The 17456-nt window shown below is 71.2% G+C and overlaps 1 protein-coding gene across 18 annotated transcripts; it reads left to right on the forward strand.

Moving 5' to 3' along the window:
- The first annotated feature begins 510 nt into the window (after positions 1-510).
- TNNT3 (troponin T3, fast skeletal type) lies at positions 511-16465 on the forward strand. 18 transcript variants are annotated; one of them, XM_045820956.1, is made up of 18 exons: positions 511-658; positions 3588-3619; positions 3746-3759; positions 4209-4229; positions 5304-5321; positions 5456-5470; positions 6185-6205; positions 6425-6439; positions 8236-8271; positions 8909-8927; positions 11572-11617; positions 12379-12495; positions 12605-12682; positions 12824-12937; positions 13064-13173; positions 13262-13352; positions 14905-14945; positions 16244-16465. In XM_045820956.1, the coding sequence occupies exons 2-18, from the start codon at positions 3603-3605 to the stop codon at positions 16296-16298; spliced, it is 828 nt and encodes a 275-aa protein (XP_045676912.1). In that variant the 5' UTR covers positions 511-658; positions 3588-3602; the 3' UTR covers positions 16299-16465. The 18 variants fall into 18 exon arrangements, with proteins under 18 accessions (XP_045676912.1, XP_045676913.1, XP_045676914.1 ...); XM_045820957.1 differs by having other exon boundaries at positions 4212-4229; XM_045820958.1 differs by having other exon boundaries at positions 4212-4229; positions 6194-6205.
- The last annotated feature ends 991 nt before the right edge of the window (positions 16466-17456 follow it).

Genomic DNA, 17456 nt, shown 5'->3' on the forward strand with positions numbered 1-17456 from the left:
CCAGCGTGTCCGCCTGCAGGACCAGGGCTGGCCTCGGTGTGGTTCTGCCGTAACAGGGCGCTCGGGGTCCCCCACTCCACAGGCCGCCCCAGGCAGCAGACCCTTCCTCTGACGGGGCAGGCAGGTGGGCCAGGGATAACGTGCGACTCAGCCTGGCTGTGCAGCCCCCTTTCCCGGGCAGAGCACCCCCATGACCCCTCGGACGGAGGGGCCCCTGGGGGGAGCCTGGGACTCGAGCTCCAGGAACCCCGCCAGGGGCCTCTCCGTCTGAGGGGGTGGCGTGCCGTGTCCCTGAGCCACCCAACACCTTCCTCCATCCTCCTCAGCCACCGGGAATGCGCCCGCTGTGGGTGGTGGTGGTGGGGCGGGGGGGCGGGGGGTAAAAATAGAAGCTGACACGGCCCAGAGGGAGGCAGGTGGACGTGGCCTCCTCGGCAGACCCGTCCCCCGGCCTCAGCTCCTTGGGCCTCCTGCTCGGCTATTCCTATACTTGGTCAGGGGCCCGCGAGGGCACGGCCCGGCCAGCCCGCCCCCGGCCAGTGGGCTTCTGGGAAAGATCGGATGTCACTATAACATGAGGGCGTGGGCCCGAGGGGGCAGTGCCTGAGCCACTCGTGTCCACAGGGAGCGCCAGCCCTTTCTCCGGACTCGGCCGCAGGTGGGTTCGGCCTCCAGCAGCCGGCCTGGGGCTGGGCGGGGCCCGCCGGGCGTCGGTGTCGAAGGCCCCCTCGGGTCCGGGGCGCTGTGGGTCCCGAGCGTCTCCGCTCTAAGCACGGTGGCCGGGGGAACCCAGGGAGCCCTCCCAGGGGCTGGGGGCCGGCCCCATGGGCTGAGGGTCTCTGGACATCCGAATGACACGGAAGAGGTGTCCCAGACCAGCGCAAGGGGGCGGCGGAGGCCCAAGGAGGGCGGTGGGGCCTTCGGGAAGACCCTGGGGTGCGAGGGCCGCCCCACAGCGGGAGCTGGGAGAGCGGGGGTCCGCTGGCCGCAGCGCCGTGTACCACTGCAGGGCACTCAGCCCCGGGCCCCTCCCCGGGGCCGCCCGGTGGCCTCCTTCGCCGCCATTCGAACAGACGACCCCCAAGGCAGGGGCTCGTCCTGTTCACCCCAGGGTGGTTTCCGGGCCGGGTGGGTAGGACCCAGCATCAAGGACGGGGTGAACAGGGCCTGGGGGGCTGGGGTGGGGGACAGGGCGCAGGAAAAGGGCGCCAGACCCCCGGCCCGCTGTCGGGGACGTGGAGTCCCACCCCCGTGGCTCCAGGAGCGGCACCGCCCTGCCCTGAGGGGCCCTGCTCATGCCTCCGCCCTTCCTAGCGCCCCGTCGGGTCGGGGCCCAGCCGTCCCGCCCGCAGGCACCCCGACCGGGTGTCCTCGCGGCCCGCTCCCTCTTGGGTGCCCTCAGCCGTCCCGGGAGGAGATGGGCGAGGAAATCAGCCGGATGGGGTGGGCCCAGTGGGGGGACGTGCGCTGTCCGGGGCCCACGGCCAGGCACTGGCAGGGCCTCCTACCCCCTCCGCCCCCCGCACCCCGCTGGGCCTCGTCCCCTGGGAAGGGGACATCCCCTGTGCGTCCCAGGGGAGGTGACCTCACAGGCTGTGCCCCCTCCGGCCCCCCTGACGGTGGGACACTGCGTGGACAGCTGGTTCCCCTCCTGGCTGTCACAATGCCAGCCCCTGCCCCCGAGCACCCCCCACGCTCGGGGCCCCTTCCCGACGGACAGGAGGGGAGGGGCACAGAGCAGCCCGGGGGGCGGGGGTGGGCAGCTGTCAGCACCTCAGCGGGTGGAGGGGCGGGGGCCCAGAGGGGCCTCAGTTTCCCCACTTGGAGAGTGAGCCCTTGCCGTCTCACATGGTAGGGGCACCTGCCCCGGGTTTCGGGAGCCCTCCTGGGTGCCCCTCCCACGCCTGCCCAGAAGGACCAAGGAGGTCAGGCCGGCTGGGGAGACCTGGAGGGACAGGGAGGGGGCTGGCCTGGCCAAGACCTGAGCGGGCAGCTGCCCCGCAGCCCCCCTCCCACCGTCTTGGGTTTCTGAGCAGAGGAGTCTTGGCCGATTTGGGTGCCTATTTCTGGACACCTCAGCTGCTGCTGGCTCCTTAAAATAACCCTCCCTGGGCCCTGGCCATGGCCGCCCCCTCTCAAGGAGGCCGACAGGTGTTGGGCACTGCCAGGGGGAGAGGTGGGCACAGCAGGGGGAGGCCCAGGCTCTCACCGGCCCTCCGCAGAGGCGCCCCAAGGGTGGGGTGCACAGCCGGGGGCTGGGAGGCCCGGGGAGCCGTGAGACCCCCACTACAGACGAGGCCGGAGGCTGTAACTCGGGGGGCGGCAGGGTGCAGGAAGAGACCCGGGGGCGGGAAGGGATTGGCGCCAGGAGGGGCCCGCGGAGCCGGGCCGGTTAATGGTGCGTGGAGCCCGGGCTGCTCTGGGAAAGTCCGCATTCCTGGCCCAGGCCGAGCAGGGCCACTCCCACCTCAGCGGTGCAGCGCGGGTGCATTTTTCGGCGATGAACGCCTGTGTGGCTTGCGCGGGGCTCCCTGGGCGGGGGCGGGGGCGGGGGTGCTGCCACTATTGTCTCCGAGTGGGCTGCCACGCGGCGTCACGACCCCGGTCGTTCAAGACCTCCGGCCGCTCCGGGGGCTCCCGGGCCCTGGCCACCTCGGGCGTGTGCGCCGGCCAGCTCGCCGGAAAACCGTCCTCACGCACGCTGGCCCGACGCCGGCTGCACCTGGACACGTGCGGCCCGGGCCCAGGGCTTCCCAGAGACGCTGACAGATTCAAGAGCGGGCCGAGGGCCTGGGAAAGCGGGCGGGGGCGGAGGGGGGCTGGCGGGACGGGACGTGCCGCTCCGCTCCGCAGAGCACGTGCGGGGGACACAGAGGGGAGGCCCCCCCTCCGCCCCCACGCGCTCCGGGCTCGAGCTGCTGCCTGGCAGCGTGAGGGCCAGGCCCCGGGGGCAGCCGGTGCGCTCCTGCGATCCGGGCCGAGGGCGGTGGGCACACGCAGGGGACCCCGGGGCCCTCGGAAGAGAGCGTGAGACTTCGCAGGAATGTGAGGGCCAGGGGAGGGAGCTTGGAGCTCACAACAGGAACGTGGGCTCTCGTGGGGACGGTGGGGCGGGGAGGCCGGGGGGCCCCCCACCCCGGCCTCGGGGCGGAGACCACCAAGAGCAGATGGGAGGCAGCCAGAGCAGGCCTTGTGCCTCGTCCAGGGCGGCCTGGACGGCCTCGCTGGCCCGGACACGCACGCCTTCCTCGGGGAGCACTTGGGGGAGCATGTCCGCCTCGGTGGTGGGGGTGGGGGCGGCGCCGCAACCTCCCCACATCCTGTCCAGCTCTGGGATTCCAAGCTGGGAGCTGCAGCCAGGGCGGGAAGGGGAGGGGGCCGCTCCGAGTCTGGGGCCCCGGGCGGAAAGCAGGGGGCCTCGCGGAGAGGCCTGGAGTGTGGGAACGGGCCCGCCCGAGGCCAGGGACGCAGCCCCCCACCCTGTCCGCAGATGTGCCCCCTCGCTCGCCCACCCCCTACCCGTCCCGACACCTCCGGACGCAGCCCACCCCTCACTCCGCTCTTGGTCTCCCCCCCGCCCCCCGCAGGGAAAGCCCGCCACCATGTCTGACGAGGAAGTGTGAGTAGCCCACTGCGTGGCCCCTGCCTGCCTGGGACCCCTGGGCCATGGCTGCGTGTGGGAGAGCCCCCCAGGCTGAGTGGAGGCCCCTCCCCCTCCCCTCTCTCTCTCTCTCTCGCCCCGCAGTGACCAGGCAGAGGGTAAGTGCGGGAGCCGCTCCTTCTCGCCGCGTGGCCCCCTGGGGAGGCTCCCGTCCCACCGAGGACAGCGTGGCCCTCCTCGGCGATCCCTCCCTGGCCGGAAGCCCCGGCTTTGCCCCGTTTGGTGGGCGCTAGTGCAACACCCCCTCTGGAAACAAGCAACCCCCCCCAGCCTGCGGCCGTGCCCGAGGCCTCCTCGTTGCGAAGGTCACCTCGGAACCCCGCCCTGCGAGTCCCCAGCCCGCACCACGGGTTGTTGGGGTGGCCTGGCCCCAGGGAGCTCTGGACAGCCCGCGACCACCGTCGGCCACCCTCCCCCATGGGACAGAGGCTTCTGGGGTCTCAGACACCCCCCGAGAGCCAGGGCCCACTCCCTTGCAGGCCGGCCCGGGGGCGGGGGGGGCGGGAGGGGCCCTGCTAACACACCCCATCCTCTCTTCTTTCCCAAGCAGAGCAGTACGAGGAGGAAGGTGAGTGTGCAGCCCCCCAGTCCCTCCCCCCGCCGGCCTCCCCCTGAACTTGACCTTTCCGGCCCGGCTCCATCCGCCCGGCCTCGGGCCCCTCAGGGCCTCCCAGAGCTCCACGGTTAACCGTCCACCTTCCTCACCATTAATTCCCACTCGCCGTCACGGCCAGCTTCCCACCCCCTTGACCGCCTCGCGGACCAGCGCTCATTAATCATTCATGATCCCCTCATCCTCGTCGCGGTGCCCTGCCATGTGCACCGAGCCCGGATCTGGTCATTAACACTTTCACCCTCATTAGCATGGGGGGGGCCCGGGGGGGCCGCCCCTGCCCGGCTCTCTGCACCCCCCCCCCCGCCGTGTCCCCGCGCCCTGTGCCACCCCCGGCCGGCCCCGCCCTGGCGCCCGCCCGGGGTCCATGGGAACCGCCTGGCCGTGCCCCGGCGGACGGGCGGGCGCACCTGGGAACCCTGTGGGGAGGCGGTTCTCAGGCTCAGGCGGGAGGACCTCCGGGACCCCCTTCGTGCGCCCGGCGGGCTCTCCGGGGGGCCTTCTGGGCACCGCGCTTTGGACGTGTTTTGAAAACGCTCAGCTCCCCTAACAACGTGCGCGAAGCGCTGCTTTCCCGCCACGAAGGTGGGGGGGGGGGCTTTGAGCAGGAACGTGGTCCTGGGTGGGTGGCCATGCCCATCTCAGGGAGGGCGGGCAGCGTGCCCGGCGGGCTGGGTGCCCTGCACCGGGCTCCTCCGAGACCCTCCCAGGACCGCCGGCCCCTTCGGGCAGACCCGGCTGCCGCCCGGCCGTCGCCGACCCGCTCCCGGGGCCCGTGTCCTCCCACGAGACATGGATTTGTCCCTGCCCCCGAGTCTCATGCCCGCAGGGCGGGAGTCAGCCAGACCTCGGGGCCAGCGCTGGTGGCAGGCCCCAGGCGGGGCCCAGTCCCCGGGCCCCCGAGTCCGGCAGCCACGCTCCCCCCGATTCACGCCGGCCCCTTCCCCAACTTCCCCGGCTCCCCCCACTGACCACGGCCCTTGTTCCTCTCTCCCTCCCGCCCCTGCTGCCCCTGCCGCCCCGGCTCAGAGGAGGCCCAGGAGGAAGGTGAGTGAGCAGGCCCAGGCGCACAGCCACGCCGGCCCCCAGCCCGTCTGCCCCACTGACACCCCGAGGGTGTGCGGTGTGCCTAACCCTCTCCTCTCTCCTCTTGGCCCCGCCCCCGGCACCCCCGCCTGCAGAAGTCCATGAGGAAGGTATGGACGCCCAGGACTTCTGGTCCCCATGTGGGGCCCGGGGCCTGGCTGGAGCCCCCGTGGGGGCGGGGGGGTGAGGACCCGGACTCAGTGGGGCACCAGCCGGCCAAGGGGCCCCCACATGTGGCCCCCACATAACCCACTAACCACGGCCAGCGCTTGACCAGACTGGGGGTGCCCTGAGGGCTCTGGGTGGGTCCCGGAGGGGTTGCTGAGCCAGATGGGAGATAAGGCCTGGCCTCTGGATCCCTGAAAAGAGTCCTCTGCCCCAGGGGGGTCCCTGAGAGCACCTATGACCTCTGACCCATCGGCCAGGTCAGGGCCCCGGCCCGGAACCGGGCGACCGAGGTACGGCCCCTGCAGCCGGGCCTCGGAGGGAGGTCCTGGTGCCGCCCGCAGCCGGGCCCTGGCACAGACACCGCTCGGGAGCCGCAGGACGGGCGGGGCCGCGGTGTCCCCAGGCCCAGGGCCCCCACGTCCCAGCGGAAGCCGGATCCGGGGCCCCTCGCTGAGCCCTGCAGCCTCGGTTTCCCCGAGCGCGAGGCAGGGACAGCGCTGGGGCGGGCCGGCCCCCGGGGCCGACACTGACCGTGTCCTGCTCACCTCCCGCATGCTGCCCTCCCTCGTGGTGACCGGCTGTGCCCCTTAACCTCGGACCCTTCCTCCTTTGACCTCTGACCCGCGCCCTTGCCTCGCGCTGCGTGCCCTCCTTAGCCCACCCAGCTCACGAACCAGGTATGTGCCGTGACCTCCGCCCCGCGCACGTCGCGTGGGCACGCGGGACCGCGTGCGGGTGAGGCCGGAGCCCGGCCCGGAAGGGGCCGCGGCCCGTGGCCCGCGCTCGGTGCGGTGCCGACCCCACCTCTGCCTGGCACGGCCCCCCCACCCCGACCCGTCCTCGCCTCCTGGTCACACTCCTTCTCCCCTCTCTCCCCACATGTGCTGCCGCTGCAGAGGAGGTCCAAGAAGGTACGGCGCCCCGTCCCACCCCTCCCTCCCGTGCTCGGCCTGCCCCCCACCCTGTCTGCCTGTGTGACTCTCGCCCCCGGTCCCTGGGGCTGGGATGGAGTGGGGACAGGGTAGGCCTGGGGTGCTGGCCCAGGCAGCGCTGGCTGACGGGGCGAAAGCCCCCCTGGAGGGACGTTGGGGGTGGCCGAGCCTATGGAGGGGCCCGAGAGGGGTGCCGGCCTCGGGCGGCTGGCTCGGGGGGGCCCCCTGAGGGTGCAGTGGCGAGGAGCAGAGCGGGGGCTGCGCCGGCGGCCCGCACCCTGCCCGGGAGAGCAGAGTGGAGAGGGGAAGTGGGGGGGGCCTGCGGGAAGCACAAAGCCGGGCTGAGGCCCAAGGGGGGGGCGGCAGTTCCAGGCCGACCAGGGGCCTCGCGTGCGAACAAGCAGGCGGCCCACCCATCGCCGGGGTCAAAGCCAGACGGGCCGGGAGTGAGGGCCGCACCCCCACTGTGTGTGGGGGGCGGAGCTGCGGGGCTGGGTCGGGGCCTGCGTGGGCCTTGCTCTCAGCTCCCGGCACGCACGTGGCTCCTCGGGGGGCCCGAGCCCCACGTGGGACCCCGAGACTGTCCTCCCTCTCCTGGGCTCGGAGAGGCCGCCGGCTTCGGGACAAAGGGATGTCGGGGGGGTGGCAGAGGCGTCCCGGGGACGGGTCTGTGGGAGCTGCCAGGTCACCGGGCTGCCTGACCAGCCCCGAGGCAGACAGACAGACAGACAGACAGACAGACAGACAGCCGGGGGTGCCAGGCCGCTGCTGCCCGCCGCTGGGGGCGCTTCGCCGCATGGCCGCGCTCCCCCCAGCTCTCGGCCCGCCCCCGCCCCCGCCCGGACCCCCAGGCCCCGCCAGGTACCCGCACGGCCCCCACGGAGAGCCAGGTGCCCCTCAGCCCATCCCGGTCCGTCACGGGCCCCCTGCCGGCCCCTCGACCGGCTCCCGGGCGCCCACCGCACCCTCAGGTTGCCACTCCCACGGGCCCCGGCCCTGGGTGCTGACTGCAGGCGACGCCAGGCCCACCCGCGCAGGCCTGTTTGCCAGGTCCCGAGCCCCCGAGTGGTCCCCAGGCTGGGAGCACGCACGGGCCGGGGCAGCGAGGCCGGTCACCCCCCTACCCCACCCCCAGGGCGCCTGCTGGCCACTGCCAAGGGCAGAGAAAGGAGCCTGGAGGTCAGAGGGGGTTTCTCAGCCGGACACCTCCGCCCCGTCAGCGCCAGCAAAGGGGCCCCCCACCCCCGGGAGGGCCAGAGGGCCAGCAGCCCCGATCGGCAGGGAGGAGCGGGCCTGGGCCCACGGGCTGGGACCGATAAGGCTTCCGTGGGCCCCGGGCACCGACAGGCTGCCTCAACCTGGTTGCCCGAAACCCACTGGGTTTCAACCCTGGAAGCCCAGAAGTCAGGCCCCCGGGGCTGCCCACTTCCAGCACCAGGGCTGCGACATTGTGGGGGGGGGTCTCGGCTCTCCAAGGTGGGCCCCACCGGCGCCCCCAGGCCTCTGAGGGCCCTCCCCCATCCGCGCCCCCCTCCCCGGGCCCCCACCCCGCGTGGCCCCCACCCTGCATGGCCACACCCACCTCCCACGACCCTTCCCCGGACGGCCCTTCTCTGGCCCCCAGCTGAAGGCACAGGTGAGGTCCAGGTCCCCCCGCCCAGGGGGCAGGGGGTCCGGGCACCTGTGCCCCCGCGTCCCGCCCGCGTCCCGCTCCCGCCAACGCTGCCCGCAGCCTGTCTGGCTGGCTTCCCTCTTGCTTGTGTGCTTGTGCCCAGGAGATACCGCGGAGGAGGAGAGGGAGGACGAGGAAGGTAAGACCGCGCCGCCCCACGCTGGTGCCCGTGACGGGGGGGCGGGGGGGGGAACGCTCTGCCGCCGCCCGCTCTCTGTGGCCACGGCCCCCCACCCCCTCCGGCCGAGGGACAGCGGGGGCTGCTTGGCATGGCCATCGTCACAGGGTCCACCGTGGGGCTGCACAGGCGCTGCCCCCTCTGAGCTTCTGCAGGCCTAGGGGCTGGTCGTGGCGGGGTGTGGGGGGGTCTGGCAGACCCGGAGCCCGGGCAGCAGCGGGGGGGGTGCACTGCCCCCTCCACTCTGTCCATCTCCTTCCTCGTCCAGCCCTCTGGGCTGCCCTGTCCCCTGCCCCGGGTCATTCTCATCTTAGTTTTTTGTCCCTCCTTCCTTCTCTTGTCCTCCCCCACCCCCTCGGACCCCAATCTGAGCTCTCCTCCTGGGACCCTGCAGGCCCTGGGGGGGGCAACACCCCCTAGCCCTGGTGGGGCAGTGGGCTGGGTGGTGGGCTCCCCTGGAGAGCAGGCGGCCCTGGGGCCCGGGGCCCCGCCAGGCCGCCGCGGGGCGGACCCTGGGGGCCCGCGGGCAGGAGTGGGCCCCTGTCTCATGCGGCTTCTCTCTCCTCTCTCCCCTGCCGGCCGGTGCTGTGGTGACCAGAGGAGAAACCCAGACCCAAGTGAGTGGGGCCCTGGGCGGGGCGGGGCTCCGGGCTCTGGGGGTGCTGGGGGGCCCTGGCGTGGGGAGGGGCAACACCGAGGGTGCGGATGGATGGGGACCAAGGCAGCCGAGGACGCCGACACCCTGCAGGGCTGGGAGCTGGGCACCCCAGAGCGGGGCTGTGCCCCGGGGCTCCGCAGGGGAGGAGCTGGCACCCCAAACCCGGAGGGAAGGTGGCCACTGCTCTGCTGCTTGGTGTGGAGGTCACGGTACTCGATGCCTGCTGAAGGCGCTTTGTGAGAATGAGGTTGTTTGGGGCGGCCGGTGCCAACCCCCCCCCCCAGGCAAGGTCCGGACCCCGCCTCGGCACTCTGTCTCCAGGGACAGACAGACGGACTCTGGAGATCCAGTTAGGTGTGGCTCCGCCCCAGGTCACCCAGTGCAGGCGAGGGGGACTTCCTGGAGGGGGAGGCTACGGGCCCGAGCAGGAGCGGCAGAGAGAACGAGGGAGAGAGACCCCACGGCCTCCCACATGTCCTCTCGGGACCCCCCTCATGCCCACCCTGTGTTGTGGGGTCTCCCAGGGCTTGAGATGGGAAAGAAACCCGAATGTGAGGGGGCTGGCAGGACGTTCCGGCCCCTCCGAATCCCACTCCAGAGCAACAGCCAGACCAGGCCCAGGCCCTGGGGCCCCCAAGCCCCTCGGGTGGGAGCCGGCAGCCCGGGCGAGCAGGAGGGCGGACCCCGGAGGGCAGATTTCAGGGGTGTTGTTTTGATCCGAGCGCTCTGACTCCCCCGGCGGAGACAGGCGCGGAAGCCCCCGGCTCAGGGTCGGCGCCCGGGCCCCCCAGCCCCGCATACCGGTGCCGGCATGTGCTCTGCACGGGGTGGGGTTTCAGAGGCGCCCGCTCCCCCCCTGGGTGGGTGGCCGGGGGGCCCCGGGGTGGGGGGCCAGCTCCTTCCCGTCCCCGCCACTTTATTTGTCAGCAGTTTCACGGAGAGCTGCCGGGTCACAAGATATTTTCTCCTTTTGAAAAAAATGTTTGTGTTTTCATTATGAAAATAAAACACCTCATTAAAGAAAATTTGGAAAATACATAAAAGTCCCCGAAGAAAAAAAAAATCATCTATGACTCCCACCCAGCCAGCCAGACTGCGGGAACGAGGGGGAAGAAATGAAAAGGCCTATTTCTTCCTACCCTTCCCATGCATCGGGCTCGGAAAAAAAGATTTAAACTCGGAGCTGTTTTTCAAACCCCGGACTGTCTATACGACCTTGAATCCTGCTTTTTTTAAAAATGTAGCACCATTCATAAGTATTTTTCCATGTTTTTACATAGTCTTCTTAAATATTTTGAATGGCCACATAATATTCCATCAATTGGACAAACCATAATTTTCCTAACCGTCGCTCCGGCGCGCGGGACCCGCTGGCCTCCCCCAATATTTTACTATCATAAATAACGCCGGGTGGAAAGCATTTTCTGTCTTTCGGGTTATTTCCCTAGGCTGCCTTCCCAGAACTGGAATTAATGGGTCAAAGAGTATGAGCGCTCTTAACGCTGCGGCGGCCCCTGCCAAACGGCTCTCTTTCTGCGCGAGGGCCTGCCAGCGCGGCCTCCGGCGCGGTCCCGAGCGGGGCTGCGCCCCACACCGCCGCGCCGCGCCCGGGGCGCCGCGCTGATGGATGGGGAGGGGCCTCTCGGGGCCGCATTCCTGCGACGGCTGCAGGCAGCCCACCCCACCCGCCCCCCCGCGCCCGCCCGGCTGGCGAACCGGCCCCCTTTCTTCTTGGAGCAGCAGCGGCTTAGGGCCCCTGCCCATCCATCTCAGGCAGGCGGCCCTCTGTTTTCTTAATCATCCGCTCGCACGAGGATATAAGTCTTCTCTGTGTTTGCTGAAAACATCTTTCTCGTCCGGGTTGGGTTTCGCGCCCCCCCCCCGCCCGGCCCCCACTCCTTCAGCCTCGGCCGGCTTCCACGTACATACGTTTCTCATTTGCATGCGCTCCTCTGGCCGCCACTCCCCCGGCGGGCCCTTGTGAGCTCAGAAAACCCGCTCCCCGTCCAGCAGTTTGATCGATATTCAGTTCCACTCTCTTCTACGGCTTGTTTTAAAAAATCGCTGTTGTCATTTTAACTCTTTGCTCCATCTGGAATGCATTGGGGCCGGGGGGAGGGGCGCCGCGGGCCTCACCGCCGCCAGAGTGGGGGGTTCGCCGCTTCTTTCTTCCCGCAGACCGCTCGCCGCCCAGCCCCCTTCCTGTGGGTCCCCAGAAGGGGAGATGGAAGCCGGGGGCCCCCCCAGAAATGCCAAGGGTCAAGAGAGCCATCCCCAGCCTCGGAGGCCCTGCCTCCTGTCTGGTGCCCACGGGGTTCTGTTTGTTTGTCTGAGGAAGACACCGAGGGTGCCCTTTCCTGGACACCCCGGGGTGCCCTGGAGGAGTCCAGAGGTTGGCAAAACAGAGGAACACGGAGAGGTGGACCCTTCCCGAGGGGTCAGGTCCCCCTGGGGACAGTGGGCTATGTCTCCGAGGAGAACGGAGGTCAGGCCGTGTGCCCTCCGCCAGGTGCCGGGACTCGAGGCCGGATCGGCCGGCTGGGGCCAGGCCGGCTCTCCCGGGTGGAGGGGTCTCCACTCACGAGCCTCTCTCTCTCCTTCAGACTCACCGCTCCTAAGATCCCGGAAGGGGAGAAGGTAGACTTCGATGTAAGTTCGTGGAGCCCGGGCCCACGTGTCTCCGTTCCCGACCCCAGGTGCCAGGCCCGAGGCGGTCACGTCTCCCAAGCACCCAGAGCTGGGGCTCCCTGGCCCCGGGCCGTTCTGCTTCAACACACTCCTGGGCCAGAGCACACTCTCCCACACAGCCATCTCTCCTCCCCGCTCCCCCTCCACCCCTCCACCCCTCCACCCCCATCCATCCATCACCAAATTGCCAAGCCATGCACCCACCCACCCATCCATCCACCCACCCATCCATGCACCCACCCACCCATCCATCCACCCATCCATCCACCCACCCATCCATCCACCCACCCACCCATCCATCCATCCACCCACCCACCCATCCATCCACCCACCCATCCACCCATCCATCCACCCACCCATCCATCCATCCACCCATCCACCCACCCACCCACCATCTACCACCCACCCATCCACCCATTATCTATCGATCATCCATGTATCCCTCCACCCACTCATGCACCCACCCACCCACCCACCCCACTCATGTACTGCCTCCTCATAGGCCACTCCCACACATCCCTTGCTCACCGGCTTCCTCTCTGCCCGGCCCATGCTGGACATCTCTGAGGACAGTGACAGGACCTAGTGGGAGCTGGTCCAGCTCCGGGTCCTGATGACCCACCCGCGGGGTGGGGGGCAGCACTCCGACCCTGTGGCCCAGGGGGCCCCGGCGGGGTGGAGGGCGAGGAGGGCGGGGACCCACGGGCCTGCCGCCCCCCCAGGACATCCAGAAGAAGCGCCAGAACAAGGACCTCATGGAGCTGCAGGCCCTCATCGACAGCCACTTCGAGGCGCGCAAGAAGGAGGAGGAGGAGCTGATCGCGCTGAAGGAGAGGATCGTGCGTGGGGCAGCCGGGGGGTTGGGGGTGGGGGGGCTGCCATTTTAGGGGGGGCCGGGGCCGGCCGGCCGGCAGGACTGACTGGGCCCCGACCGCCTCCCGGCCGCAGGAGAAGCGCCGCGCGGAGAGGGCCGAGCAGCAGCGGATCCGCGCGGAGAAGGAGAGGGAACGCCAGAACCGGCTGGCGGTGAGCTGCGCCCCGCCTCGGACCCGGCCCCGGACCACCCCCCCGGACCCTTCCTGCCCCCGAGGGGACAGCCGCCAACCACGCTGACCACGCTGACCATGCTGACCGGGGCCTGTGGGGCGCGGGGCGGGGTCTCCACAGGAGGAGAAGGCCCGCAGGGAGGAGGAGGACGCCAAGAGGAGGGCGGAGGACGACCTCAAGAAGAAGAAGGCCTTGTCCTCCATGGGCGCCAACTACAGCAGCTACCTGGCCAAGGTGAGCGCGGGCGCCCGCTCGGGGCCCGGGGCCCGGGGCCCAGGGCGGGGCGGGGCGGGGCAGCAGGTGCCTGCGTCCCCGGAGTGCCCCCTCCTGAGGCCAGGCCCCGGGCGGGGTCCCCCCCAGGCCGACCAGAAGAGAGGCAAGAAGCAGACGGCCCGGGAGATGAAGAAGAAGATCCTGGCCGAGCGGCGCAAGCCCCTCAACATTGACCACCTCAGCGACGACAAGCTGAGGTGAGGCGGGGTCTCCTCGGGGCCTGGCGGTGGGGAAGGGCCAGCGTTCGGGGCTGCTCCGGCTAAGTCCGACGGTCGCCCCTCCCAGGGAGAAGGCCAAGGAGCTCTGGGAAACCCTGTACCAGCTGGAGACCGACAAGTATGAGTTCGCGGAGAAGCTGAAGCGCCAGAAATACGACGTGAGTGCCGACCGGCACCGGGGCTCCGGCCCGGTCTCACCCGCCAGCCGCGGCCCGGGTCCCCACGAGCCCGGCCCCCTGCGCCGACCCCGGCCCCTTGGGCCGGCCTCCGGGCCCTGAGCCCGCAGCCCCTGCTCCCAGGGGAGCGGCAGGCAGAGCACCCAGGCCCAGTTCCGAAGTCGCCCGGGGCGTGTGCAGAGTCCCATGTCACCAGCCCACCCCAGCGTGGCACCAGGCTCCCCGGGGTCTGGGGCATCCTACCCTCAAAGCCTCCTCTGCAAACCCAAGTCCTGGACACACTGACCCCCGCCCCCATGACACCCGCTTCCTCGGGGCCCCTGGGGGCCCGGCCGGGGCCCCTCCTCAGCCTGGAGCCCGCAGGGTACTGTGTGCTCCGCCCCCAGCTGGGCCTGGCAGCTGGGACTGCGCCCTCCGGAGGGGGCCCTCCTGAGTCGCCCGAGAGGGGCTCACCAGTGAGAGCAGCAGCCCACCCCGGGGGGGCCCCCAGCGGGAGCAGTCCGCACGGCCATCCCCGCCGCTGACAAGGGGGTGTTGGGGACCCGGAGCCAGCAGCCCGGTGGATCCTCGCTTCCTCTCGGGAGCCCTGCCCTGGGGCACGTCGCCTGCCCTTCTGTGCCTCAGTTTCCCCCCTCCCAGAAGGAAGGCCACCAGACCCCTCCCCGGCCGCCCGCAGGGCCCAGGTTTCCCCCGGGCCAGCAGGTCCGCGCACAGGGGCAGTGTGGTCCCGGGTAAGGCTCGCCTGTGGGAACGGGCTTCGTGCTCACGAAACCGGACCAGCACCCCCCCCCCGCCCACCTCCTGACACACCCGGGCACGGCCCTTGAGGGTCCTGGGCCGAAAGAGCCACGAGGGTCCTGGCAAGGCAAGCCCAGCGCACAGCAGGGCCCAGGCTCCCGCCCCCCGGCCCTGAAACCGTCTCGGTCTTTCCAGATCATGACTGCCCGGGCCAGAGTGGAGATGCTGGCCAAGTTGTGAGTAGCCGGGTCGGCCCGGACCGGGCTCCCGGTGTGTGGTGCACGGCGCGCCTCTCGCATGGCAGAGCCTGAGTCTTGGGGGACGCGGCGGCAGTGAGCAGGGGGGTGACGGGGCCTCGCCCCGCACCTCCGGCCCTCGCCTCCTCCCCCCTGCCTGCGGCCCGGAGGGTCCCGCCTGGGGCTCGCCTGCCTTCCTTGCTGGCAGGCGGGGAGGGCCCTGGTCCTCCCCTGCGCCCCCTCCGGGCGGTCGGCAGGAGGGAGCAGCGGGGTCAGGGCGCAGCAGGGGGGCTCCGAGCTCAGGGGCCCCCAGGGTCAGAGGCTCCCTTTGCGAGCCTCCCCTCTGCCCGTGCCCTCCGCCCGCACCCTCGCCTGGAAGGTAAGTGGCCAGCTGGGGAGCTGCTGTGCGTCACGGCCCAGGCCTCCGAGCCCCCGACAGTAAGTCTGAGGGACGGCCCGAGGGCCGAGGGCCGGTGCCCTCCAGCCGGAGGAGTGAGGACCCGGTCAGGGAGCGCGGCCGGGCCGGGGCGCGCCAGGTGAGTCCTCCGTGTCGTCCGCAGATCACCAACCTCCGGAGCCGCATCGACCAGGCCCAGAAGCAGTGAGTAGCCCGCCTGTCCCCGCTCTGCGCCCGGCGGGCGGCCCCTGCCCCACCGGGGGCTCGGCCCCCGGCAGAGCGATAACAGGACTAACTGGCCAGCCACTAGACCCCCGCCCCTCTCCACGCCGCCCGGAGCCCGGAGGACAGCACATGGGGTGGGGGAGGGGGCGCAGCAGGAGGCCTGGGGCCGAGGCGTGAGTCCCCTCAAAGGTGACCTGGGGCAGGGAAGGACGGGGGCTGGGCCTTGTCTGCCCCCAGCCCCTCTGGGAGCCTGGTTCCTCGGAACGGTGACCTTCCGCCTCTGGGATCAGCCCCCAGGGACGCCAGCGCCCGCCCCGGGACCCCTGCCCCCTCTCCGGGGCTTTGTCCCCACGCCCGGTCCCTGTGCGGTCCTCTCCAGGGTGCGCCGTGGCCCCGGGATGGCTTGGAGTTTACGTTTAAGACTTTTCTCTGCCTCCTCGCTGCTCCCCGGGATGGGCCCTCCTCCCGGGCTCCGCTGCGTGGGGCAGGGGCAGGGGGTGCGTGTGCATGCAAGCGTGTGCACGCGTGTGTGCACGGGCGGACGAGTGTGAGAGCCCTCGGGCTGGCTCCCGCAGGACACGGGACGGGTCTCCTCCTGAAGCCGCGGGCACGGCACGGCCCGCCCCAGCCGGCGGTCCCCAGCGGGCGGCCCAGCGCCCGGCTCGCTGGCAGGCAGTGGGCCTGGGACAGAAGGGGCAGGTCCTGAGGACCGCCGCCCTGGGGCGGGTGACCGCCTGACCTCAGGTCCAGCTGTAACTGTGGCCAAGTGACCAAAGCTCCGGACAGAGGCAGAGGCCTCACGGGCCCCGAGTCCCAGGGACCCGGGGCCGCTGACCAGAAGGAAGCATCTGCAGCCCACCCCGCCGGGAGCCTGTGACCCAGGGGCCCGTCGGTCCCCGAGCAAGGTCGCCGGGACCCGGGCGGGCTTGGGGTCGGGCCTAGGTGGGGCCCCTCGAGCAGGAAGAAGGGGGGGAGGGTGTGCCCTGCGCGCCGTGCCAGCCGCTCTCTTAACCGCACTAACCGCCTCAGCACACGGCCGCCCAGGCCCGGCCGGGCCAGGTACAGGTGAGTCGCTGCCGCTCGGACGGAGCCAGGAATGTGTGCCCGGGCTTGGGGGGTGCTGGGGGCCCAGGCGGGGCCCCTCGCCCTGAGAACAGCCTGGGCTGCAGGGCCACGCGGGCCGGGGGTCCGCCACGGGCCTGCGGGGGGCGGGGAGGGGGCTCCACCAGGGTCCCGGGCACCCTGACGCTCAAGACCAACTTGCTTCCCATTCGCAGCAGCAAGAAGGCCGGGGCCACGGCCAAGGGCAAGGTCGGCGGGCGCTGGAAGTAGAGCGGACAGCGGGGACCCCAAGGCAGAGACCGGCGCGGGGGCCGCCCCCACGCTGGCCCCTGGCCCCCAGGTCTGGGGGTGGGGGGCCCGCTCCCGAGCACCCCCACGTCTCTGTCTTCGCCGCCCCATCCCGGGGTCTGTGAATAAAGCCGTCAGACCCCCCTCCACCAGGCGTGTGCTGGCTCAAGGGGGAGGGGTGCTGGGGGTGGCGAGGGGGGGCAAAAGCGCTGAGGGCCCAGGGGACATGGAGGTTCTCTTCGGGGTTCAGCCCAGGAGGCCGCTGGGCCAGGGCCCCGCTCTGCTGCGGGCACCGGGCCAAGGGTGCCCAGCTGGCTCGGTCGGGGGCGTCCACCCTGAGGACCCCCTCAGCCCCTGCCAGCACGCCCTCGCACCCTCAGCAGGGCTCCCTGGCCCCTGCGGGAAGCCCCTGGGCCCTGGGGTCAGCTGGGAGGCTGGTGTTGGGGTGCAGGGCTCTGCCACCGAGGGGGTTCGGGAAGGGGGGCCCGGCACATGGTGGGAGACTGCACAAACGCCCCCCAGAAACGGGGGGGGCAGAGGGAGCCAGCAGCCGGAGGGGGGCCGCACCCTCCGGGGGGAAGCGGTGGAAAGCACGCTCTGCAGCGAGTGCCGGGCAGACAGACCGCTCCTTCTGCGTCCTAAGAGAACACAGAGCGCACACTGTGTCGGGAGTTTGAAAACCCTGACCCGGCGGAGTTATGGAAAATATAAATCAGAAAAATTGGATCGAGACGCAGAGCCGTGCGCAGCCAGGTACTCACAGAGGAAGCGCCCCGAGTCCGGAGCGGCCCCCCAGGAAGGCCGGGCCGAGGGGGGCAGCGGGCCCCGGAGAACCCCCAGCACAGGCGAGCGCCCGCCCCAGCACACGCACGCGGGCCCTGCAGACCCTGTGCCCCGCGGGCGGACCCCCGACACTCACAGCCCCCACACACACGCTCCCTCCCCCGCACACCGGGCTGCAGCTGTGGGTGCAGGCACGCTCAGTGACCGGCACGCTCGGCTGCGGGGACACAGAGACACACACACCGTGCCGGAGGGAATGGCCGCCCCACGCACCCTGTGTCACCGTCGGGCCACGGGCGCCCGAGCAGCCCAGCGCGGGCCAGAGGCAGAAGCCGCCCTGTGGACCAGCCAGCACCC

This window comes from Phyllostomus hastatus, unplaced genomic scaffold (genome assembly GCF_019186645.2).
Source record: "Phyllostomus hastatus isolate PE091 unplaced genomic scaffold, TTU_PhHast_1.1 phas_scaffold_443, whole genome shotgun sequence".
In the NCBI taxonomy this organism is placed as follows: Eukaryota; Metazoa; Chordata; class Mammalia; order Chiroptera; family Phyllostomidae; genus Phyllostomus; species Phyllostomus hastatus.

Bases quoted from the DNA above. Each gene is read 5' to 3' on its own strand.
- TNNT3 (XM_045820956.1), top strand. The intron at 12,683-12,823 runs GTGAGCTGCGCC...GGGTCTCCACAG, and splicing joins AACGCCAGAACCGGCTGGCG to GAGGAGAAGGCCCGCAGGGA. The intron at 14,946-16,243 runs GTGAGTAGCCCG...TCCCATTCGCAG, and splicing joins ATCGACCAGGCCCAGAAGCA to CAGCAAGAAGGCCGGGGCCA.